General features: G+C 37.6%; 1 protein-coding gene across 1 annotated transcript; it reads right to left on the bottom strand.

Annotated features, from left to right (window-relative positions):
• Positions 1–1,574: 1,574 nt before the first annotated feature.
• Positions 1,575–25,301, bottom strand: tmem184a (transmembrane protein 184a). The gene is made up of 9 exons (XM_084744096.1): positions 24,881–25,301; positions 24,318–24,539; positions 17,782–17,947; positions 16,783–16,873; positions 13,156–13,231; positions 8,753–8,844; positions 6,687–6,856; positions 6,404–6,601; positions 1,575–3,778 (listed from the first exon to the last, which is right to left on the bottom strand). Exons 2-9 carry the CDS (start codon positions 24,537–24,539, stop codon positions 3,549–3,551), a joined length of 1,245 nt encoding a protein of 414 aa, XP_084600222.1. The 5' UTR covers positions 24,881–25,301; the 3' UTR covers positions 1,575–3,548.
• Positions 25,302–25,920: the final 619 nt, after the last annotated feature.

Genomic DNA, 25,920 nt, shown 5'->3' with positions numbered 1-25,920 from the left:
GTCAACTATGCTCTAAAACACGTGTTGCTCTTAGCTACTTTACCACAAGCAAACATTTGCCAGACAAAATAATTTATAGTTTCTTTGAGTCATTTTTTATGCATAAAAAAAAAATCAGTTTATCCATATTGTTTTAGGGAGCGTTGTACGCAAAACTTGAAACGTTTATGGGTGACAATAGGCATAAACATTACCTACCATTGATGTTTACTAAACTTGGTCCCAACAGCCTTCTTCTTTCCCACAGTTGATGTGACTGAAGCTTGACATTATACCAAGGAGCTGTAATGGAACTGTTTAAGATAGTGGTTATTTTACATTTTTATATGAACCATAACAATGCAAATGTATATAGAGAGATGAGGTTGCTCGTATATCTTGATTAGATATTAAAGATTGTTAATTTAAAATTTCTTCCTGAAAACATGTCCTTGATCAAATAAGCTTCCACACCAAGCTTTGCCAGTCCTACAAGCTACAGTATTTAATTTTAGCCATGTGGAAAAGTTAATTTTAGTATAGTAGATCGAAAAGGTTTGGACTTTAAATTCAGAAAAAGCTCCATAAATAGAAAGAATTGAGCATGTGTATGGATGATATGGTTGCGGGTGAAATACTTTGTTAGTTTAATGGCAGTGGTTTCTATGTTAAGGTTGTATTTTAGAGATAAATGGATGTCCTTGTTCCAGTCTGGAGGCTTTATGAGTGACTGTAAACGAGGACAGTAATAAGGCAGCGAAAACTGTTTATGTACCCTTCACAACTTGTCATTACTCTGCTCATATATATTTTGTATTTATTTCATTGAACTGTGTAATTTTATTAAAAAAAACACCTAAATTATTTTTATTTTACATTCATTTATTTACATGTTTTCTCAATGAACTACCCTCATGTACAAATAAAATCTGTATTTGTTTCTGCTCTGATTTAAAGTATGGTAAATTATTCCTAATAAATAGGTCTGCTGTGTCTGTTTTTGTACTTTCAAATAAAGCTTTTTCCTCAGTTGTTCAGATTTCAGTGGTCAGATTTACTCAGTTCAACAAGTGCATTACACAAACAAAAACAATTGCTACACAGGACTAAGACACACTAGTCAACCATTATGGATATTTTCAGATATTACTTTGCACCCAAATGTTAATTATTTCTGCTTTCCCAGAAAGACAGCTAGCATTGGCACAAGAGTGTATCAAAATTAAAACAACCTATACTTAAATACAAAATCGGTCTCAGATAACAAATGTACTTAGAAAGCCGTACATCTCCCATGTGGAGATACACAGATCATAACATTTCAAAGGAAAGAACATGGGCAGAAATATACGTCACTGGAAACTGAACTTGAATCTGTAGCAGCAATAATTAGCCAATGATGAATGGATTCTTAAATTAATTGCTAACTATTTTGATAATTGATTAATCGATGATTGATTAATTTGAGTAATTTTTAAAGAAAACAAAAGTCCAAATTGTCTGATTTCAGCTTCTTAAATGTGAATACATTCTGGTTTCTTTATGCCTTCGTGACAGTAAACTTAGTATTGTTGGGCTGTAGAAAGAGCAAGAGATTTAAATCGAGAAAATAATCAACAGATTACTCGATAATGAAAATAATCGTTTGTTATAGCCGTAATGAATCATTTATATTTCAGTTGCTCAACTTGAATAACTGCTTTAAAAAAGAGAATTTGGATGGCATAAATTAAAGTTGAATTTATTAGGTAGCGTATTAGTTTGGAACTGAATTCCGGCAAACTTGAAACCGAATGAAAATATTATGAAATTTAATTCATTTGCTCTGAATTGTTATTTGATTCTCGCTGAAAATCTCTCTGCACATACACATTCAGTTCTCACAGTTCAAATTCAGTCCAGTTGAGTGTTTGCCGAATGAGCAAGTGTGTGTTTATGAGTCCAAACAAATCAGCACACGAAGGAGTAGATGATTATTATGTGATAAGTTAAATCTGAGTCTGGCAGGCAGTAAGACAGACAGTCAGCTCCAGAGTGTGTATTTTCAGACCAGTGCGCTGGTGTTTTCAGGATAACAGGCTTCACTTTACATTGACGGGACAACTGACAGTTATAAACAGCTGATCAGCTTACAGCGTAGGACTTGTCGCTTGTTATTGTCACTTTACAATGTTGTCTTGAGCTCCTGCAGTGTTCCTGCGGCCTGTCTGAGCTCCCTCAAGTCTGGGGAGGAGGGCGCAGAGAAAACCTCTTCATCAAACTGTAGACTGTATATTAAAAAGAATTTCAACCTGTTTAATATACTGTACAATCTATGGCTTCAACTCACAATTTGGACTGCAATATTCAAGTTTGGACGCGCAATAGTTATATATTGCCCATTTAAACAGCACAAATTCAAATTATGTGATTTGAATTCAGTTTCTAATGACACATATTTTTGCACATGAAACAAAGTGGGAGAAAAAACTAAGAAGTCTCTTAAATCACATATTTCTATCAGTTTCTCCTTTCCCCACACAGATATTAGTTATTATTATTATACTGAACTACACACATTAAATACATTAAGATCTGCCAATTCATAATCCAAACATTAAACGCAGGACTTATCAAACACCACAATTTACACCAATCAAATTCTGTACATATTTGATAATCTCTGGAACATAGAATTAAAACAAATAATGATATGAACACGTCAAACATAAAAAGGCTCAGCCAAAAGTATTTAAAAAGCATTTACGGGAGCTGCACAAAGACTAGTTGTTAGCAACTGTTGAATGGCTGGCTAGTTGCACTGAATTACACTCTTTAGCAAGCTGGTAAAATTAATGAGAATAATACAACTCCCACTTTGTAGGAGACAGGTTTATCCAATTTGTCCATGCAGTGGTAGATACAAAGGATTGCGAAGTGCTATAGTGTGCAGTTTGAAGTGCCTGCTCCAAAACGAATGTGCCTTTGAACGAATATTTCCATTTGTCAGGAAACCATGCAGAGGAATGCTCAGCAAATACTTCAAACAAGCAGATGCGAGAGACAGTCCATGAAGTGTCATTCCCAGCCATCGCTGGCTTCCCTGCTCCCCACCTGGAGTCACATATTAATCATCTCCTCTTTGAAAGCGACATGAATCAGAGGGAACACACTTCAGACGGCCAGAGACCGAGCACTGACATAATGACAGCAACAGAACCAGGATCAGGGACACTGCTGAACAACCAGCAGCTTGATTTACAGAAAAATGCATAGCTCCAGACTTCTCTGATACAGTGCAGGTGATATGTCGTGTTCCTGTGATTGTTACTGCTGAGACGGAGGCAGATCAGTTCTCTGGTCATTGAGCTATCAGTTCTAAAACCTATTAATTTCATCCTCCTCTTGGTGCTTAAATTATTCATTAAAACAGGACACGAGCAAGCAGTCTGTCTTAAATACTGGGATAATGAAAATTAAACACCTAGATTCAATCCAGCTCTGCGCGAGATGTGATACAGCTGTTTCCACGGGGGGTCAGAAATAGGGGCGGCAAGGACACAAACACCTGGATCTTGCTGGAAAAATGCCTAGAACTCATCATCAGAGGTAATCAGCATGATTTTATCAGACTTGCGGGAGCTCATGTTGCCTGTGGCCACTTTTCCGTTTGAGCTGGGCTGCACCACCTCCTGTGTGGACTGCTGGGTGTACTGCTGGTAGGCTGGGGAGAAGTTGTGGATGGCATCCTGAACCATGTCTCCAGGGTTTATGGTCTCCTTCAGACCGCTGGAGATGCTCTGCATAGGAGGGATGTTCTCTGTAGGAACAATATAGGACATCAAAAGATTAACAATCATGAGTTTAACTGCAACATTACAGCTTTAAAGGAAGACAGTGACTTCCTGGGGCCAGTATTTCAAAACCTTACATCTAGATCAGAATTATCCTGATTTTGTAATGCCCTTTTTTTGTTACATCCCAGATAAAACTGATCTTGTACGTTTTGTCCTGGTTTTTCGAAGAATGTTCAGCCAGGATCAAGATACCACAGGATCAGGATTAGAGAATATAAACTGAAACAGATCTGGATGAAAAAGTTAGAAACTTATCTGCATTAACACAATACATGGGCCAGAATTGCAGAATTTGCGTTTAACTGTTAAATTTAAAATGGAGATTGTTCTGTCCCACCATGTTTCACCTTGAATCCATGCTGAAGCAGCCCCTCCAGCAGGATCAGGATTATCCTGATCTCCCCCTTAGAGTTTTTAAATACCCAAGGATCAGAATCACTTCTATCGGTTCTGAAATACCCAGTATTGAAATTTAATCCTATCTGGATAATTCTGGTCTAGATCAAAGGTTTTGAAATGCTGGCCCGTGGAATCTCTTTAGCAACCTGAGTTATTTGAACAAATCGAACAAATATATCAATATAACATATATTAATTGGTGAGATTTAGAAGTGCTGATAGGTGGATATCGTAATTTTTTAAGAGATACCCATCTCAATATTGCTTGTTTTGTCCAAAAACACAGAAACTATTTAGTTATTTAGTTTACAATCATATAGTCATAAATGCAGCAAATTGTTATATTTCAGAGGCTGAAACAACAAAAGGTTTTAAATTTTTGCTGGATAAATCGCTTCATGGCTTATCAAACTCATTTTATCTATTGACTAATTACCTACTTGTTAGTGCTACTATAAACTATCCAATATGAGACACGATAGCAGTAATATTTAACAATCAGTTGGGGAAAAAAAATCACTAAATAGGCCTGATTTATTTCTTTCACTGTGGCTTTTTTTCAGGCTGCAGTCTATAAATGGACTGAACAGTATTCAGTCACAGCCACAGTCTCCACTGATTGTCCCTTAGCTCCCAGCTGTGAGCCAGATTGAATTTAACCCAGAACTAAAAAGGTGTCCAAGGAGGAAAAAAAAAAAAAGGAGAGTCGACAGACATCCACAGCCTTCTCTTTCAGGGTCACTGACACTGCTGTCTGGATCGACTTCTGGCGGTGGCAAAGAGAAGGGCAAGGTGGGGTGTGGGTACGAAACAGTTGGGCACAGTCTGTTGAGTTTCTTGTTCGAGTCTGCCTGCCGTCCACAGGGCTGAAGCAGAGGAATGCTAAACCAGGGATGTGGCAACCTCTGCAATCACCTGAGGGTGGGGGTGCAGCAGCAGAACTACAGTGTCAACGCTAACGCCTAAAAGTTCGGTTATACGAGGGCTGAGGCACTAAAACAAAACACAAAAAGAATGTAATTATCAGCTGCCAAATACTGGAACAACACTATTATTATATTTTCACTGGACAGAAAGATGAATACAGGATTTTGTTCCATATGGACAGGAAGAATGGGTGATGATGAGAACCAATAATTTCATGCAATTATCTTCTTTGATTTTCTTCTTGAATAAGCAAATAAAGGGTCATATCAAGTTGATACAGAAACGTTTCAACTTTTATCATCACTTCCAGTTCTTCTTGCATGTTAAGCAGCTCAGGGGGACAGAGAGGTCTCCTATAGCAAGAAAAAAAATGGCACCATGATTGATATTACTGCAGAAGGCTTTTCCCATGGCTTCCATTTGTCTTTTACTTGCAAGCAGCGCTGACGTCAAAGGGGTGCCGCTCGCTCACAGCTAGTTACTATTCTATTGCTTTGAACTCCTCTTCATCTTCCTCTATATGGCTTTACTGGCAACGACTGGCTACGACTAATAATGTCTGCCTTTAGGATGACGAAAGCTTCTGCTGACTTCCAACCAGACTGACACTACATTTACAGGTGCAAATCTGTATATCACCTGTTCTTGAGAAGTGGGACAAATTGCTATTACTAATGCTGTAATTCCAGTGTTTTAATGAAAAGTGATTCCTTGTCACAAGAATTCACAACTTTACCCAAATAAAAAATGTTAAAAAGCCTTCAAAATGTGGGACTAACAGTACCTACAGATAGTTTAGGTGATAAAAATGGACTATCATAATTGTCTTCATTTTAAAATATATTTTTTAGCAATTTAATAAAAAATTCAATCACTTGGAGATTAGCCGTTACAAAGTTTAATAGCCAAGAGCTTCATCTCTTAAAATATATTTTCCCATCATCATGGAAGAGCAAAAATCATATCCCCCCTCAAAATACATTTTTGTCCCAAAACCAGCTTTTATATCACTTAAAATAGAAGGATTCGAATGTGAAATCTAGCTTTAAAAGTCAGCCTGACTGGACTTAATGGCTGCAAAAAGCACAGAACAGTGCAATTACGGTTCCTGCTATTACTTTCAAGCCTGCGTCAGTCTTAATTCTGTTAGAGAGAAGGGCAATTAGCCTCGGAACATGTCGACGTATTTTCAAGGCGAGGGCAAGAGGTAATGATCGGTTCAACAGCTTTAGCCTGTTCTCTGTATGGACTACAGCTCTCACCTGGCACTTCATTTTTTTTCTCCTGGTAGACGGTGCAGGTGAAGGCATATCGGAGGGCGATGGCGGCAAAGAACATTTCAATGCAGATGATGAAGTTCTGCCAGCCTGCTGCCACAGTGCCAGCGCCGACCTCTTGTCCGTCGATGAAGAGCGCGTTGGGTATGACGCCGCAGCGCTCCAGGATGGCGAGGACCATTCCTACAAAGCAGCAATGTTTTCCTCAGCAATTTATGCTTTTATGTTCATGCACTGATACAAAAAAAGGGTAGAGAGCTGAACTTACCTTGCCAGAAGGATAGGAAGATGACAGATTTGATTGTGAGGAATTTGAGCACGGGTTCATACGGTCTGAGCAGGTCACTTGTTGCAAAGAAGAAGAGGAAGAGAGCGTAGAGAGCCAGACTGACTGAAAAGTTGTAGATGATTGTGATATATAGGTATCCTCCATTTATGCTGCACAGAAACAGAGAAGGAAGAGCCCCATAGTTAGTACAAATACTTCATTATTATACTAAAGTAGATTTTTCAGGAGCAATTTTTTTTCTAACAGAATTTCACTTTTGCTCCCAACAATTTAACATGGCTCGTTACTTTAGTTTTAATGCATTTGAGGAGAATTATTATTATTGATTATTTTTACTTTGCATCATTGCGCGCCAACATCAAGACTGATTTCAGCCGAAACTGATGGAACTAAAGCAAATAGGAATTCCTTGTTCAATGAATCAATGCATATCCCTCGCAACAAATGCAATATGGTGAAAACAACATAAAAGATGTAAAAAAGATGAAACAGACAGAGCAGAAGATTCAACTGCAGAGAAAAAGTGAGGTTCGGTTAGTTTTGTACAGAAGCAGCCCGTATATATGTCCTTCAGACGGCTACATTTTACTTAAATACTTTGAGTAGACTTCAGAGCCTGTACTTTTTTCACTTCTACTCGAGTAAAGAAGTATAATCAGTACTTTTACTTTTTTGACTTTACAGAAGTAGCTGTGTGTGTGCTGTATGTATTTTTGCCATCTCTGATTTTTCCATCCATGGTCATATGACAAGTTGTGCAGCCACGCACAAAGTTTCTCAATTTCTTCATCTTTTGAATCCATTTATTACTTTGGGCTGAATGAAAAGACTGGCAGCTTAAATTTGATCACATTTTCAGCCATATTGCAAAAGCAGCTGGAAATACAGAGTTTTGGTCCTCTTCCTTGAAGCAGTTAATAAAGCTTGTTTGCACATGGCCTTCTTGTTTCAGGATGCATCGGATACAAACAGGCAGATTTGTCTATATTTCATTGTCAGGCTGCCTTTCTACCCTCTTTGCATTCCAGAGAGCCTCTCTGAGGACTCAGCTGTGACTACACTAATTACTCCCATGCAGTATAGAGTGCACGGTTGGCTGAGAGCATTTGAGTAAACAATCTGTGAATCATCATGGTCTTGCTACAGCGCTTTAAGAAAGACATGGGGAAAAAAAGACAGTCGTTGCTGCCTGCTAATTTTGCTGTTGAAGTATATGGAGAAATAAGCAGGAAGAATTTAATCATATCTATCTTTTAAGAGGGAGATGATATGAAGCTGATTGGAAACTTCTGTCTCAAGCCCTTGTTGAACTCTGTGCTTCTTCTAAGTAGTTTAGAAACAAGTGTTGTCACAGCTGAATCTTCAGAAAGAGACGCTGAGCTGAGAGGCGGAGAAGCTGCAGATTTTATAGCTTTTGATCACACGCAAAAGACAATTTTATTGAATGTATTACCCTCTCTATATTCCGTTGAGAGCCTTATTGGCTCATCTGGTACAACTGAAAATAAACTAAAATTACATTTGGCAGTCTGCAATTTATCCCTGTCTTTGTATCATTTGACATCCAAAGTTAGAGTATGAAATGAAACAATGCACCTCCCTTTATAACACTGTGCTTCACTGAGTGGAACGCACAATAAGAATTAAGGGTCTTCATTTCAGAACACTTGCCACATTTCAGGAAAACTTAATATAAAGAGATTTAATTTCTTTAGTCCATATTTCAAAAAGCTTTCAATTATTCTTTGCAATACCAACAATACTCAAGAGGCTGTGATTATGGCAAGGATAGTGACACAACTGGGACAACAAGCTGTAGAGTGCCTGCACTCTTTTACAGAAAAGTTTCAACCCAGTACTTTTTGCTTGAAATGAAACATTTTAATTCTAAATGTTTTCATTGTGCCAACTGTGACGAGGTGATATAATTATCTCCATTTGCAAATTGTTTCCATGTGCACATAAACAGCAAAACAAGCCTGCTGGCAATGACATGGATGCGTAAGATACACAAAGAATGAAATGGAAAGAGTGGTGCTGCTCACTTAAAATCTCCATCATGATATTTGCCAAAGGCCTGCAGGATGATGGTGATGACTGCCATGATGGGTTTGACAACGCAGAACTGGAGAGTCGCCTGGAGAACACATTACAATGCAGAATGAGACACCGAAACAAGCAAGGATGCCATGAAGAAAGAGGGGGGATGAGGGATGAGGAGGACGAAAGATCTGTTACTGCTTACTGACAACAAGCAGGTGTCCATGTCTCTAAATCCCTTTCACCCATCCGGTGACCATTCCTCATCTTAAATGAGGCTGTTGGTAACAGAGAAAGCTGAACTTTGTGTGATGGCATTTCAGGCTGTGCAAAGTGCAATAAGATCTGACAATGAGCTACGCAGGAATGAAGATAATCATGATTTCATAAATGTGTATTTTATACTAAAATAGCTTGAATATGCTCTCCATTCTGTCCCTCTTAGGAGCACTTGATGATTTATGCTTATGAATCATTCCAACATTTCAGTGGTAGCATGATGAAAGAGGTTCCAGCTATGTTTAGTCTTATATAAAGTCTTTCAAATGTCACCAAAGTTGCTGTATGCAGTAAAATATCGCATTAATCTGTCAATTAAATAATATTTTACGTGGTAAGAAAGGCAGCAGAGCCCACCGGCTGACATATGAATTACATTGTGCTTGTTTTGGCCAACAGAGAGGGATATAGCAGCTTTGTGTCACTTTTCCTCCTCTACTGACTTAATAATTCTAGTTTTACAGAGAAAAAAAGAATAAAACCACAATATTACAACTAATGTATTTAACTACACAATTATATCAGTTGCACTACACCAAAGTTTATTACGGTACAGAGAATGCCATGGTCGAAACACATAAAAACTGGTAACCTAACCCTTTTTATTTCATAGATAATAACACTGAGTTACAAATGCCTTCAGCTTTCATTTCAGAAATGTGGTCACCTCATACTGTGACCTTACATAAAACGGACAGATATGGGAGTGATATTGATCGTCTCATCTAACTCCTGGAAAGAAAGGAAATAGGAGTATTTCCTAAAATGTCAAAGTATTACTTTAATTAAAATATCTTAAAACATAAGGTAATAAAAAAAACATGCAACAGATCCTTTGTTAAGGTTGTCTTTCCTTCAGTCCTGGTAAGTAAAATAGCTGATGCTGATGTCTTAATGCTGATGTGGATAGGGATTGGCTGGGACAACAGAGGGTGCAGGGGGATGTAGACCTGCATGCAATATAAGGAGGACAGGTGTCCGCTCCGTTGTGAATTGAAGCCTGAACCAACCAATTTGACAGAGGCTGCTCAAAACTTCTATCACCGCCGCAGCACTTGAAAGCAACAGACCAGGGGTGTTCAACTTGATTAGCCAGAGGAAGGCTTTTTAGAATGGCTGGAGTCGGCGGTGAGCTTGACAAAATGACATCAATGATCATTTATATTACTGATTTACTTTGAAGCTTTCGGTAGCGACAGCCTCTGCTCGCCCTGCGCCTGTTCGAGTGCCAGCTTGTCATTCTGAATATTCTCAAAGCGAAGAATTTTGCATGACACTTCCTGACACGCTTGATATTAATAACACAATGCACGTTCATAATGCTGGGTGATTAACAGTCAACCGTGATTTCTGGCTCAAATTAGTTATCAACAGCATCCGTGCAGAGAGACTCGATACAGACCTATTATAAACTTCAATACTAAGCTACATGTTAATGTCTGTATACACTCCAAAATACAAATGTAAGGTATATTAATTCTACATACTTGAGGCATGAATAATAGCCCTATTACAAACAGCTGCATAAATAAAGGGTTATATGAATTTCTGATAATGATATTCCTCACATTTGACTTTTTTATCTTTTGTTAGCAGCATTTTCCATTAAATTATTAAATGATAATTCACAGGGAATTCACAGTTTGAAATGACCCAAAGCTTTTTTCTTTCAACCACTTCAAAGTTCACCACAGTGTTTAGTGCAATATATTATTTGTGGCAACTAATGACAGAATTGATTTTTAAATTTCCCCAGATTCCTAATTAACAGCAACACCTCTCTACTTTGTGTATTACAATACAGACCTTTAAAGTTGATCTTTCTGAATCAATAACAGTTTAATCATGAAATCTTTGCATTACATTCTTGTCCCAGCCTCTGTGCTGCCTGTTGTCCACTCTTGCATGTTTAATTTCCGCAAGGAAACTCTCAAAGGCCTTCCTGTTAAAACCTCTGCTTGGCATCATTTTTATATCAGCTGCTTGTGTATTCTTGCCGCCGTTTTTCCCTTTCAGAAAAAAAAATATAAGAAAACAAAACTATCATAAAAAAGAAAAAAAACCACCACTGCCACTGCTAAATGATTACATTTGGGTAATGAAAGAATCTAGAAAAGCCAGATTTATTAACAGTCTTATTACTGTGCTGGAGCTGCAGCATAAACACAGAACAAATTTGTCAGATAACACCCTTTTTTTTTTTTTTTTTTTGCGATGCCCTTGGCTCTGTATTTTATATAAAAAAGAACAAATAAGGTAACAGATATTAACAGATTATTGTAGTTGTTGCCTCATTATTATAAGACTAATATAACATGAATGTTCAAAGCATTTATTATTAATGAATAATGTATGGAATATTTGTATTCTGGGGCTTCATGGTGACGCACAGAGAACTTTTTTCTTGCCAAAGACATTGTCGCCTCTCTGCACCATGTCTTTTTAATGTGCCTGCTGGGTTTGAACGTTACCTATTATATTCAAAAGACGGCACACATCTTTACGCCGATATCTCAAAAACTCTGCAACTCACACCAAAACAATCTAAATGGAAAAACAGCACTAAGGGGCCAGTGGAAAAATACATATTTTTTTTTATTTTGGGGTGAACTGTCCCTTCAAGATCAAGTCCACCTGCTGATTCTGATCTCTTCCTACCGATAATGTAGTTTAGGTATAATAGCAGAATAATGTAAGTATATGAATAATGTAATCTGAGCTGTAGCACCTGCTTTTTGCCAACAAAATTGCAAAAATTTGTTGGTCACAGCCACATGCACGTAACAATTTATTGTTAATTTGTTTGTTTACCCAACGGCCCTTACCAGTGCAACAGCTGCCCTGGGGTTCACAGGATTACACTTTTGCCCAATTTCAGAAAAATAAGACCCTTTAGTGTCCTACAGTATGATAAAGGACTTAAAACTGAAATGTGAAAAAATGGTTTAGGACGCAAGAGCAGCTTATCCTCTAACCTTATCTCTAAGAAGCACCATAACTCCAGGCTGCTTTTCCATATCAGTGATTCATTTGTTAACCTCTCTTCTAATCACAAACTGAAGCTTCCTCAAAATGTGCAAAGAATTTTGATGTTTTCTTAAAACAGTGCTCTCCCTGGATCCTATCTGCTTAGCTTCTCGATCCAGGATGAGATGCCTCACCTCAAGTTTTCTACCAAAGACAACATTATATGATATAATCGAGTTCTTTGGTAATCTAAATTAATATGTAAGACAGTTGTTCATCATTATTTTGTACCCAGTTAGTCACTTGCTCTGTGGGAGTTGATCTTTAAAACAGCATTTAATCATATCTGAAATTTTCTGTTGGATGAATGCTAATGAGGATGACCTATTTTACATCACCTTTATTTAACTGGGAAGTTACACTAAGATGAGACCTCTTGTACAAGTGAGACCTAGATTTTAAAAGCAGAAAACTAAGACCTCGCACAAGGCCAACACTCCAACTGCACTCAACCTAACAAAACTAATAGTAGTTTGAGCGCAATGCTACAACATACAACGCTCTTTTTAAAATCTATTGCGCTGATCTTCAATTGTCCTCACACAGAGATATATCCTTTAACCTTCCAGATTTTTTTTTCTCCAGAGAGAACTGCTAAGGTTTTCTGTTTAAAAACACTTCACGTAGGATTCCTGCGGCGGCACACTGAGTGTTTATCACTTGCCGCTTATTAAAAAAAAACAAAAAACGCTCATTTCAACATGTATTCTGTTTTGAAGACATAACTCTCACTTCCAATTTCCATCAGTGTTAGACTGGGAGCTCGTGCAGCATCCCAAGACACTGGGAGGAAGCTCTGCGCTGACAGCTCATATCATCTCTCTGTGTTTATTATCAAGCTGCTTTCACCTGGCATCAATTGCTTTTGTTTTCCCTTTTTTTTTTAAACCAGTGGATGTTATCCTCTGAAAAGCACACAGCCAATTATAACAGCTGTCATTTTTAAGCAGTCTGGAAATCTGGACAGAATGGTAATTTACAGCACAGAATTGTTTTCTAAGACAATTTGATGAATTCTAATTTTCAATATGGGTATTTTTTTTTTTCCTGTGGTCAGAAGGAGCATCTCCAGAGCGGAGATACGGAGATGATTAAAGCTCACCTGTTTGCAGAATCTTAAAAAGCCGATGGAGTAGCTCATTCCAACGAGGCAGCAGGTACCATACAGACAACTTGATCTGTGAAGACAACAACACATGATGAGCTGTAACATCCTATATTATATATAAGGTGAACAGTCCCCTATGTAGTCTCTCCTATGTGTGTTTGATGTTTGTATTCTCTACCTGTTATGAACCGTAACTGATCTGATGCTGGTGATAATGTTGATGAATCAGAAAGCGGTTGTTCTGAGGATTGTGGTAATGTTGGTATTCATGAATATGTTAAAGCTGATGTTACATACATCCACTAACCGTACACCAGTACAGTTCCATTGATGGTTGCTTTACGTGATTATGCTGCTGTGCGCTCCACTTATCTTGTACTGCCTTTGAGATGTGTAATTTTTTTACATGCCTGTTGTCAGTCCTACATGAATGGTGACATTCAGTTGCAGCCCTCATGTATAGAATACAAAGTATATGCATTAAGTGAGGAGTAAAACACAAATACAATGTAATCCAACAGCCATAAACAGCACTAGCTTGCTTGGTTAAGTTGTTTGTGGACTCAAGCGCTAATAACTATTAGTTGATTAATCAATTACTCAAACCAGAGCAAATTAATGTCCTGTTTTGATCATTTATTTATCCTTTACCATTTGCTTCTTCTAGTTTCTCTAATGTCAGCAATGATTTGCTGTGTTCTCACTGTGTTATTTAATTGTAAATTGAATATCTTTGAGTTTTGGACGGTTGGTTGGACAAAACAAGACATCTGAAGACATCACCTTGGTGCTCTAAGAAACTTAAAAGAGCATTTCTTCTTATTTTCTTACTTCTACAAGACAAAAAAAACTACTTTAACAATCAAGAAAATAATCGTCAGATCATCCGATTTGCTTGGTGGTGCTGTGTCTGACTGGAATGTGTAAAGGTGTTCCCAATATTTGGATCATAACATTTACTTATGTGTGAGCAAAACTATGAAAAGACACAATTTATGGGGGTTAAAAATAGTCAGGAATTGGTGCTGACAATTGCCAAAAAAGAAATTGAGACTACACTGTTCATGCAAAGCTGCCTACAGGACTAAATCCCAAATGGGAGTTATTTCGAGCTATACAAAAGCCAGTCATGTAACTGAAAGACAAGCTGCTTACACTGCATTGTGTGTCGTTACTGAAAATTCCTGATGCACATACAATAAAATTAATTTTGATTTTTTTGTAATTGGGAATACTGGTATTTGGAGCATTACTGAAAAAGAGAAATATTGCTGTTATTTAACATGTCTATGGAATAATTTATGTAACATGTAGAGCAGGTCATGCTGTCATATGAGACAGCGGATTTAAAGGCTTCTTGGTCTCATGACGTCTTTGGCACATTAACTAAATGGCTTCAGGCTAAAACAGCAGCATCAACAACAAACGAAGGAGTTCTGGTTTCATGTAGTGACATTTTTGGAGCTACTCTTTGTTTATTGTGTTATTACTCTCAGTCAGCAGTGTGTTGGAGGCAGTTCAGGGGACTTGCAGATGGAATAAAAGAACTCGTGTTAAAGATTTGATACTGCTGTGGGACTGAACCTGAAGGCAGAAGACAGGGAGATTAGGACTAAACCCAGACTCATCCTAAATAACAGCTCACAATCAGTCTGATGCAGCTACAGAGTACCTTCAGCCTCACAACCCTAAGATGCACTTAAGGTGTTTTTCATGCCCTTAACCATCAGACTGTACAAAGTATCATCTCATTTTTAATGGTTTTAATTTGCCTATCCTTTTCTTCTTTCAAATACAGACAACTTCTAGACACAGATACAAGTTACTGGGTGCTCAGATACTCAAATAAATCATCATCACTTGCAAATAAGACCATGGATACTCAGTCAATTTGAATTTGACAGACAACGTGAGATTTGCCTGCAGAGTGAAAAAAAGTTCTTTCTATTGTTCTTTGTGTTGTTTGCTTCCCACAGAACATGTGTACATCTGAGGTGTATTATTTAAACAGTTCAGACGTCTAATCTAGTTTATCAATGAAAATATGACATATTAAAATTAATCTAATATTAATATGCAAGATTAATAGAATAGGAATAAGATTAATGTCCTACTAAAATGCTGTAACCATGTTTCTAACATGTGGATCGTGAGCATGGTGAGGGCGTATATACATACACTATGTGATCCAATTAACTGGCCATGCTGCTGCTCTACTTGAACTTTAATAGTGAGTTATGCTCTTACTTCAATTAACTCACAACCTGCTTTCTGGGGAGAACTTAAGATCATTAGCTGGAAATCTGGAGTTCTCACTGATTTAAAGGGACAAATCACCCAAAAATCCAAAATATCTGTAGTCCTTTTCATAAGTTTTGGTGATGTCTGCCGTCTCTCTAATATAACAACAAACAAAAAACAATAATCTGCAAATTATTTGGACAACAGTGGTTACAAGGAGCGGCCATATTTATTTGATATACTTGAGAAAAGGTCTGGCATTTGGTTTTCCAATTATTCCAGTTTTGCACATTGAATATTTTTAAAACACCTCTATACTATGTGAAATATATCAGTAATACAGTTGAGAATATAGTAACAGCTGATATTCAGTATCAGTGCTTTATCCCTTCAGAAGCATTTATATTAAAAATTTAATAAAAACAAATGCATGGTGATATATACAGTTACCATTCAGGCTTCATATTATACATATATATAAATTTTAGCCACCCAGCCTTAAGATGTACATTGCCTTCTGCGCAGTGACATGGTTAGTTGTTGCAAGCAGTTTCCTGTAGAAAACTTCCAAACTACACCCAAAGGAAGTGTGTATCTACTTCATGTGTATATGCTGGTATAATTCAGTAGAAAGAAAATAGTTTGTCCTTGAAACTGCTCACAACAAGGTCTGTGAATTATTTTGAGTAACCAGGTCATGATTTATAGAAAATGCTGTTGAGTTTTTCAAAATATATTTTTTGGCACTTTGCCAAGTTGCCTAGTTCCATTATATTCAAGAGAAGGTAGATATCTCTTCAGAAAAAAAACTCCTAAACTCTGCAACTCACACCAAAGCAATCTAGATGGAGAAAATGGCCCAGCAGGCAAGAGAAAAATATATATTTTAGATTACAGGGTGAACTGCCCCTTTAAGAAAGAAAACACTGGGTGTCTATGGAAGTCCTATAGGATGTGTAAAAGTGAGGCACCGCAGTAATATTTCAAAAACAAGATGTAGAATTTATGCCTTGTTTCCAGTGGCTGGTGTTAAGCAATGGCATCATTTATCAGGGCTCAACATTAGTGTCTCCACTGTCTTAAGAAGCTGGCAAAGAGTTGCTGCCCTGCGGCTGAGTCAGCCATAAAACAGTGCCTATCTAAGGCTGGTCAAAAGCTCTGTGATAAAGGATAACTGTCACATATTAACAAATGCCCTTTTTTATTGCCTGCTTTTCCGCTGTCGTTCAAACTAAATGCCAATTCAAAGGCAGCAAGATGCACATTGCACTTTGTGTGATTGTAAACATACCCCTGTCGACCTGAAGAAAATGTGACGCAAATTAAACATCTACGATGTGTTTACTACATCTGTCAACTTATGGGAATGAGAGCACTCACTGTATGGGCTTCCCTCGAATCTCTGACATGATGGCACTCTCTCCGCCCAGGTACTCGAAGGACAGGCTCAGGAAATTGTAAATGACAAATGCTGCAACAGAAAAAAAAGAGTTGCTTCTTTACTGCACCATACATGTATTCATGGCGAGATTTTAACCGTGGAATAACTTCTCATAACCTTCCAGTATAACTTCATTTTAAAAAAGGTCAAATCATTTTAGAGCAGAAAACTCCACATGATAAAAATAATTAGTCCTACATTTTGGAACAATAAATGTTTCAGTCCTTACATTAAGAAGCTTCCAAGGGTTCTGTGTCTTGGAAATCCCTTCCTAATCCTTTGTTGCTATTTAAGGAGGGATTAAATGAAGCTAATGCAGATGGTGTCCAGTCAAGAGAAGGTTCATTATGTTTTAGCCGTAGCCGCTGGTGGTATTCTAGTCTCACTGCTTTCTGATGCGCTGCACTATCAATCAGCCACAAAATTGGCCTGCAAACTGGAAACTAATCTCCTGAATAATGTATTTCCTACTTTTCCCTTTCTCAAATTACTTGTAATCCATTTTGCATATGATTCACCTTTGCCATTGGTGAAGTGCTTTGGTTGTAAAACTTCAGTACATAATTACAGTTAGATAAAGGCAGTTAAAGTACAATCTACAGCACATGATTTATATAATATCTGAATATTGACAATCAATGCAGAATTACATATATTTTATTTTATGTTTAAAAAATATCCTGCCTCATTTTTCACTTGAAAACACTATTAACCAGTGCACAAAAAAGGATGCTCCTAAAATGACACCTCCTAGAAATGCAACACCTCCAATAATGAGGTCTACCAACATGACAACAATGACTGGTGTGAAAAACTAGTTTGGCCAGTTCCTCATCTTTCCTTCGCTGGCAGCCGTCTAAACAATGAGTGCAGTGCACAGCCGTCTACAAAGTATGTCATCTGGCAGATAATTTGAAGGGGATGCTTGTGGTGCTTACCTTCATAGCAGTCTCGAACAGAATCAAAGTAGACGTAGTACTGGTCGTTGCTGATGAACAGCAGGCTGAGCCAAGAATCAAAGGCATAAACTGGCACGATGAACAGGATGCGGATGATGTAGCGCTGCTCGTTGGGAACAGTGTAGGATCGAAGGTGTGTATAGATCTTCAATAAAAATACAAACAAAGCATATGAAAAACATTAGTGAACAAGAAAATGCTAAATCCCTTACCTTGGAGAGCACTGTTGCAGATTCACTGAATAGACTTAGGAATTAAATAACTAGGAAGATTAATTCTGCTCATGATGTATGAAATTAAAATATAAATACTGTAGCCAACATGTGAAAATCCCTTCAAATGTAGGCTACATTTCTTATAGGCATCGCCATGGAAAACATATCCTGCTGTTACTGAAAGCAACGGTTGTCAAAAGTGAAATACACTACACCTACACACACTACACCTAATGGGTATCTGTATTATTGTTAAATCTCGTGTTTTGTCTAAGGCCCATTTTAATTCCTCATAGCTAAATGTGACACCATTTTTTTTTTTTAAATCTGAGCAACAATCCAAAACCAAGATAATATTTGTCACTTTGCCTGAATGATTATATTCATTTTTAATCATCAAAATCAAAATCTACTAATAAGTATCGACATTTGCGGTTTATCAGACAGCCTAGTTAAAAGACGGAAAAAATAACAAATAAGTCAGTTGTTTTTCTATAGTATTGACAATCAATCAAACATGTTCTTTGCCAGGATGATAATTACTTATAAGTTCATTTTATCTTACATCGACTTCTCAATCTGTGTTACAATGTGCCACAGTGAAATGCAGCAGCAGGTTTGGCTAAAATAAAGAAAAATAAGACAACTGTAATTTTAATTAGGACTGTGCCATCCAATACTCAGTATAGACATCAGTCGGCCAGATACTGGCAAAAATCACTGGATAGGAAAAAATCTAATCTGATACAACCCATTAGCCTAAACTATCATATGAATGCTTGACTAAACTTTGAGCAACATGTCATAAAGAGAGATCTGTCACAAATAACACGGAGGTGTCACGTGATCGGCAGCTATAACATGAGTGACACCTGTCACCAGCTCTGTCATCATGCCAGCTGTGTGGAGTTATTTTAAGATTGAAGAAGAAAAAAAGCAAAACATGCAATTTATTTAAATTTCACGTTGAATGTATCAATGGTGCTGACCAATCAACAATGCTGCTAAAATGTCTGGGTGTGAAAATGTTTCCCCATCATTGTGTTCCCCCTAACTTTACTCTGCTACGTTCAACCATAAGCTACTTCTCAGCCACGGAGGACACTGCTACAGGGCACACTATCTAATGGGGGAAGACACTTTGACACAACATCAGATCAGTGTCTGTTTCCTCTGAGTCAGAGCCTAGCTCCACGAAGAAATGATAAACACCACTTTGGAAATTCATGGGAAAGAAGACAGCAGCATTTTCACTGAAGAGGAACACTGAAATTTTGTACTGAATATGTGAACAGACATAACCTATTGTAATGATATGTATTTCAAAGTTATATCATTGCTTTGCACCAACAGAGGTTGGCGTTGGGGTGGAGGGGGGAGTAACGTTACAAGAAAAGATCAAGAGAAAAGGGGTGAATTTGTTCATTAATTTAGTGTATAATGGAGACATCATTTTCCCAGGAAAAATTGCGCCCGGGGGCAGACAGATGAAAGCAAGGCTTACAGGGAACCAGTCTAAATGCAGATGGTGTCATTATTCTATAGCCATTACACTATGCAATCAACATTTACTTCATAATGTCAAAGGAAAAACATTGTCTATGTCCACATTAAGAGAGGGGAAAAAGACAATATTGGATTGGCATCAACAGATACTCAAGACTGCGAAATCACATCGGACATGAAAAGTGGTGTCTAGTCATCCTTTTTTAACAACCTGGTTAACTGTGTGTTGCATGGCTTGTGTGTTAGTGCGCATGATCATTTTACCAGCCCATAACTGCATCTATTAACATTTTATCAAGATCATCGTAATTGTTATTTATGTCTACTGTCTATGGTTGCTCTGCATGTCTGCATGGAGTGCTTAGCTGTGTGTTGCTGCTTTGTGTTGCTTGCATGGCCATTTGTGCTGAAATTGTATTTATTGCTTGTTGTTGCTGTGTTATTGTTATTACACTGATGTACTGATGCTTCTTAATGCTCTGCATGACTTGTGTGCTGTCTTGAGAGTTCTTCTTTTCTTGCTGTTGCTGTCTTTACGGTATCCTGCTGTCTTTGTTCTGTAAATTTTATCATTTCTAGGTTTCAAAAACATCTTGCCTGCAGGACTGCAGTTGAAAATAACCCAGCTGACTAACACTGATATGTACTGTCCCTATAAAAAAATTTAATGAAAAAAATAAACGACCTTCCAAAAAAATTCCAGCTTTAGTGTCACATTAAAGACTTTTTTCACTGAGCTAAACTTTTAGTTTTTACACACAAATGTACAACTCTCCCACATGGCCCCACATGGCCTCCATAAAGGTAATGCAGTGCAGCTGACAGCATTTATTGGAACGCACACGGCATATGGCAGACAATGTAATTATCATTATTTTCAGTGGCCTTTAGTTTTTAAGGCAGGGCTTCAAGCTAAAACCTGATATCACACTTTGTACCCCCATGAGTCACATCCAAGTTATGAATTGGAGTCGTTGAGCCCCCTCTGAAATGTACAATTTGCCAATGCAGTGAGGCTCAGGTAAGGACTGGCTTATCCATCTGATCTCAAGCAAATACAGCACGGTATGATCTGTATGTCAACAGAGGGAGATATGATTTCAACTGCATAAGTAAAGTACAGTTAAATCTCAGGTAATGCCTGCAGATGACTGCAGGTTAGCCAATTTCAGCAATGTTAACAAATCAAGCTGTTGCAACACAAAGCTGTGAAGAAACTGCCATAACCTGGCAAGATCTCCAGTCCCACAAAGAATATGGATTTGATATATGTCAATAGTTTATGATATTACAAATTTAATTTACTCTCAGATAAATTAATTCTGTTTTGGCTACTAATGCTCATAGGATCTCTCCAACTAGCCAAAACAATTAGCGGATTTAATGGGAAAATCTGTCAAATTGTTTCTGCAGTATTATTGTTCCTCTGCAGATGAGGGAATATTATTGTGATGCCACAGGCGTGACAATCGTGTTCTTGTAATGAATGATGACTCATTTTTCATAAAAAGACCATTTTAAAAAATGAGTCGACCAAGATGCTTATGACCCATTAGTGAACTAATTGAGTACAAAGGGGCAATCCAAGTAATCACGCCAAGCTCAAGTCACTGCTGACTAAACAGAAGCAAAAGAAACACATCACTACCATATTCATGTGTTAGCTCATTAGACAATCAACTCGGTGCTGAAAAATGTGTTTTTTCACATTTTTCCAACATTTTATCAATACTGATGAATTGAAAAACATAATCGGCAGATTGATGTCATGAAATTTATCATTAGTTGCAGCCTAAATTTCAATTTCAGCAAGGATACCTACTCAGGCAGCCAATCCTGAGGACTTTCTTCATATATCCTTAACATCTTGCAAATAACAAGGAATAAAAGATGCATCCTCTTTGTTCTTTTAATCATAAATGTATGCATATCACTTTTACTGTATTCTTCAGCTGTGAGAAATAGGAAGTGACAACTTTTATTACTTTAATACTTGTGAAAATTCACCAATTAAAGCCAGCAGTCCAAAACCCCAAAATACTAAAAGATACTAAAAAATACTAAAAAATACACTTTTTCCAAATAGTTTTTTTAATTTTTGCTTAAAAAATTACTAAAACAATGAATTGATTATCAAAAATAGTGGCCAATTACTTGTTTGTAATCTACAATCATTGCAGCTCTTCATTTTGTACTATTCTTTCTTAAGATGTACCATCCGTGGGTCTGAACATTTTTAAGTTTTAAAAACCTCCATTCGTAGGAGCGAGCTAAACAACATCCAGAGTCTCACTCTGCTTGATGCATTCAGCTTGATTAAATGCCCATTAGAGACTGCACATTAAAGCCTGATTACTGTGAGGGTGCTGGTGTGATTCATTTGGCCATCTCAACATGTGAAGGGAAGCCAGCTGTAGACTGATGTCCTCCATTTGCCTGAAAAGACAGAAAAGCCTACAGTATGTCTTTCCTGGCTCCATAACCTGGACCTGACAGTAATTCATAGTTGTATGCTAAGTAATGGCTTCAAGCCCAAAAAAACTCAGAGGCTTTTCTGTGATTTGTGCCAACAATTCTGAAGACACATTGCACAAATTAGAGATGGGACTGATCTCATGCAATATTAGTATTGGGGTGCAAGATTGACATGAGAATTCATCAGATATCTGACTCACAACCACTGATCATCATTCTGATCTAACTTCAACAGAACCACATATTTTCTATGTGCTAAGCAGTGTGGAATGACCAGCAGCTTTTATTTCTAGTCCGCAACTGAATGTAACATGAGGTGAAAACATGAAAATACCTGTAGAACGATAAAACTGGACTGAAGAAATCCACTAGCCACCTCACTCATGGTGGACCGATATATTGGCACAAAAATGCGAATTACGAACGTAAGCCATCACAAACCAACAGGTTCTGAACAAACACATTACAAACACAAACCGTAAGATTTGCACTTTTGGACCATAAAATTGCAAACTTAAATTCTCGGGAATGCATTATGGGAAATTATGCAAATGAGGGCCATCTCTCTGCCTATCAGCTGAAAATGTGAGTGTCATGAGCCAAAAACCTGCAGTGCTCCACAATGGTTGAAGGACAAAATTACACAGGCTACAGTGCACAAACTACAAAAGCTTTCAAGACTGAAGTTCAGTTTCAGGCCCATGTAATCTTACTGCTATTACTCTACTAAAACTACTATTATTAATAATGATAATAATCATTATTCAAGAAAAAAAGAGCATCAGTATGGCAATAATATAATCATATGTTGTAGTCGGATTGGAAGTGAAAAGAAGTGGATGAGTACATCTGCACAAATTATACCTTAATGAGAGGTACATATGCAAGATGCGTCAAACAAGACACAGCATACAGCTTTACGATAAGTGCAGTTTGAGACTCTTAATCTCAAATGCATCAAGTTGCAAGGCTTACTGGTCATAAGCCCACCAAGAAAAATGAGCCACACTCCACCGATTACCAGTCGGAAAAGCATTGGCGACTTTACAGCACAGAGGATCTAAGGTCATTGTCTATCTGTGTTTAGTATTCAGAATGTGAGTTTAACAGTCTATAGCAATCCTCTGGAGCCAAGTCAGATGAAACACCACCAGCATTGCAACACTAGTCCTGCAGACTGTTCTACTCTCCCTGTGTGACAGAAGGGATGCCAGTTGCAAACCTGCTCCTTTCTCCCTGTGGTACACTTGCTATTTATTTGTTCAATTAAAATGTCTTGCTGGCAAATGTTTAGCCAAACAAGTACCATATTAAAAAGATAGAAACCAATTTGCTGGATATTGAGTCACAAATCCCTAAACAAGGACTGTATTTGGATCACAGGATGCAGCATGTTGATGTTTTATGAGCAAAAGCTTAGAAAGCCACCCAAATAATAACAGCACTTTAATTAATTACACCAAAATAACAGATACAGTTCTGACCATATGCGTGTTAACATGAATATGATCCAGCCTCAAGCTCGAGGATGCTGAATGCCTCAGGATGTTTTTAAAGCACAAGGATGTTGGATGGATACATATACAAACAACTAAATCTGGCAGCTATTACAGCTGCACAACATTAACACAAAAGCAAACAAGAAAACAACACCCTCATCCTTTATAACACTGTAAATATTATCTCAATATCAATTGATTTCCCTGCTGATAATACACTGCACCCTACCGCATTCTCTGCAAATGATAAAACCATAATGATAAGCTATCATCTGCGCACAGTGGGTAACTCACCCACACAATAGGGAACGCTCATTTACAGCAGCAATGAAATGTATTCTGGGTAAAGGTGGGCTGTGCCGAGCCATTTCCTCCTGACCAGTTCTTTCCCCCACGTAGAGGGAGCTCGACGTGTATCCATTGTCCTTTAATCAGCTAAAAGATTTTCATCCATTTTAATCTCGTAGTCACCATCAGTAGGAAAGTAAACAAAACATGCCCACAATGCAGTGGGGACAGTGCAAGCACAGAGTAGAAAGAATAATACTTGCTACGAAGAAAGAAATACTTTATGACTTGATAAGACAAAGCGTCACTTTGAATACTGTAAGGTAATAATCCTTGGTGGATATAAGAGCTTGTTTCTGTCCTCTGGCAAGGGAGGTGCAATCTGTCATTCTCTAACCACATCACTGAGTGTGCAACGCTTTGAAGCTGCATTACTCACTAGTGCTAGGTGGTGCAGTGATTTAAGTTTCCTCACACGTGGGTATTTAGGAATATTCTTGTCTGGGACTTCTGCGAAATGATACAGACTCACCTGGTGGCATGTTATGAGCAAGGCGGACCAGACAAAAATCCCAGAGAGGGCCTGAGCGGCGACAGTGTTTAAAAACATCTGGTCCTCTATAACTGACCCATTCCCCGTTCGAATAATGGTCATATTGGAGATGTCTGACTTGGCTGGGAGAATCGGTGCAGCCAGGTGAACAACAGAATTATTTTCGGCTGATGAATCCATGTCTTCGAGAGAAATGTTCATCTGAAACAGATTAAAAAAAAAACAAAAACACAAAAAGTCAGTGTACAAGTACTGTGGCTTTAATGCTGCCAACCGGGCAAATAAAATCTAGATTTCTGGGGTAAAGATTGACCTTTGACACTTTGATATTAGATATCTAGAGATTTAGAAGTAAAAACAATTGAAAACAAAAAGAAAGTCAGTGGTGCTGCCTACTAGGCAAACTAGATTTTACTGTTATTATAAAAGAATAATAGATGATACAATATTGTACTGTATAGGAGAGTGACAAGCTGTCCTACTGTTGTTCAAATAATCAGTGTCTTTATAAGCACCCTTCATACCGTCAACAAACAGCTCACCTTATGCCGGGGGAAGGTAGAAGCAGCTTTGTCCCGTTCAGATTGCAGCCTTCTGTCCACAAGCCAACGTTACAGGATCAACATCGAGAATAAAACCACCTGTCAGAAGAGCTAACAGAGCTCATTTGCCAGGCCTAACCATTTACAAATGGCCCGTCGTCTTCATCAATGAGGCGTTCAAAGGACTGGACTTCCTTGTTTGAAACAGGTGCCTGCCCGAGGGCTGAAGTCCACACAGTCTGCGAGTCAAAACTCAAACAAAACCTTTGACAAAAAATTAACATACAAATACTTCGGTAGCCCGAAGCGTTTATTCTGCGAGAACAAATCAGTTAAAAGACAAATTTTCTGTGTAAACGACGAGGATTTGAGCTTAACCCTGAGCGACGAGTGAGAGGAGCAGCACAGATAAACAGGTTGGGCACAGGTGAACAGGTCACGTGTCCTCTGCTACACGTACAACACGTCATCACGTTGCCTCTACGTTGGAAAGTGTTAAAAAAATGCAGGGTGGAAAGACCTTTGTTATATTATATGTAAAATAGCACATGCGATTATCAGTGAAGAGAAAGACATTTACAATTTATTATGAATGCAAGGACAACCACCTATGAAATTTTATTAATCTTTTTATGTTATGAGGGATCTTTCATATTCATAGATCTAGATTCCTTAACTCAACACCATGCTTTCAATTACTTCAAATTAAAATCGAAAGCTATTTTCTGTCTCTTGAATTTGTGACAAACAAACATCTCTCACCAGAGGAAAGAATATCTTTTCCGTTTAATTTTTTTTTAGAAAAATATTTATTTACTTACTTTTTTGTTTATTTATTTGTTTATGGATGGTGTGACTATCATTTCCCTCGTTTATTGTCATTTGGACTGTTATGACTGATTGTATATATTGACAATAAAGAAAAAAGATGGTGTTTTAGAAAAAAAAAGATAATATTTAAGCCAGATATAGAGAATGACTAACATTAAAGTATTGTATTATCAAATATTTAAACATTAATGTCATTTAACAGCATTTAA

The sequence above is a fragment of the Lutjanus erythropterus genome, chromosome 19 (assembly GCF_056507025.1).
Source record: "Lutjanus erythropterus isolate fLutEry1 chromosome 19, fLutEry1.hap2, whole genome shotgun sequence".
Lineage (NCBI taxonomy): Eukaryota > Metazoa > Chordata > Actinopteri > Lutjaniformes > Lutjanidae > Lutjanus > Lutjanus erythropterus.
This window is presented reverse-complemented; position numbering and strand designations above follow the sequence as displayed.

Coding starts and splice junctions, on each gene's coding strand:
- tmem184a (XM_084744096.1), bottom strand. CDS start 24,539: ATGAACATTTCTCTCGAAGACATGGATTCATCAGCCGAAAATAATTCT. Junction 17,948..24,317: donor TGCTCATAACATGCCACCAG/GTGAGTCTGTAT, acceptor TTTTTATTGAAG/ATCTATACACACCTTCGATC. Junction 13,232..16,782: donor ATTCGAGGGAAGCCCATACA/GTGAGTGCTCTC, acceptor TTGTCTTCACAG/ATCAAGTTGTCTGTATGGTA.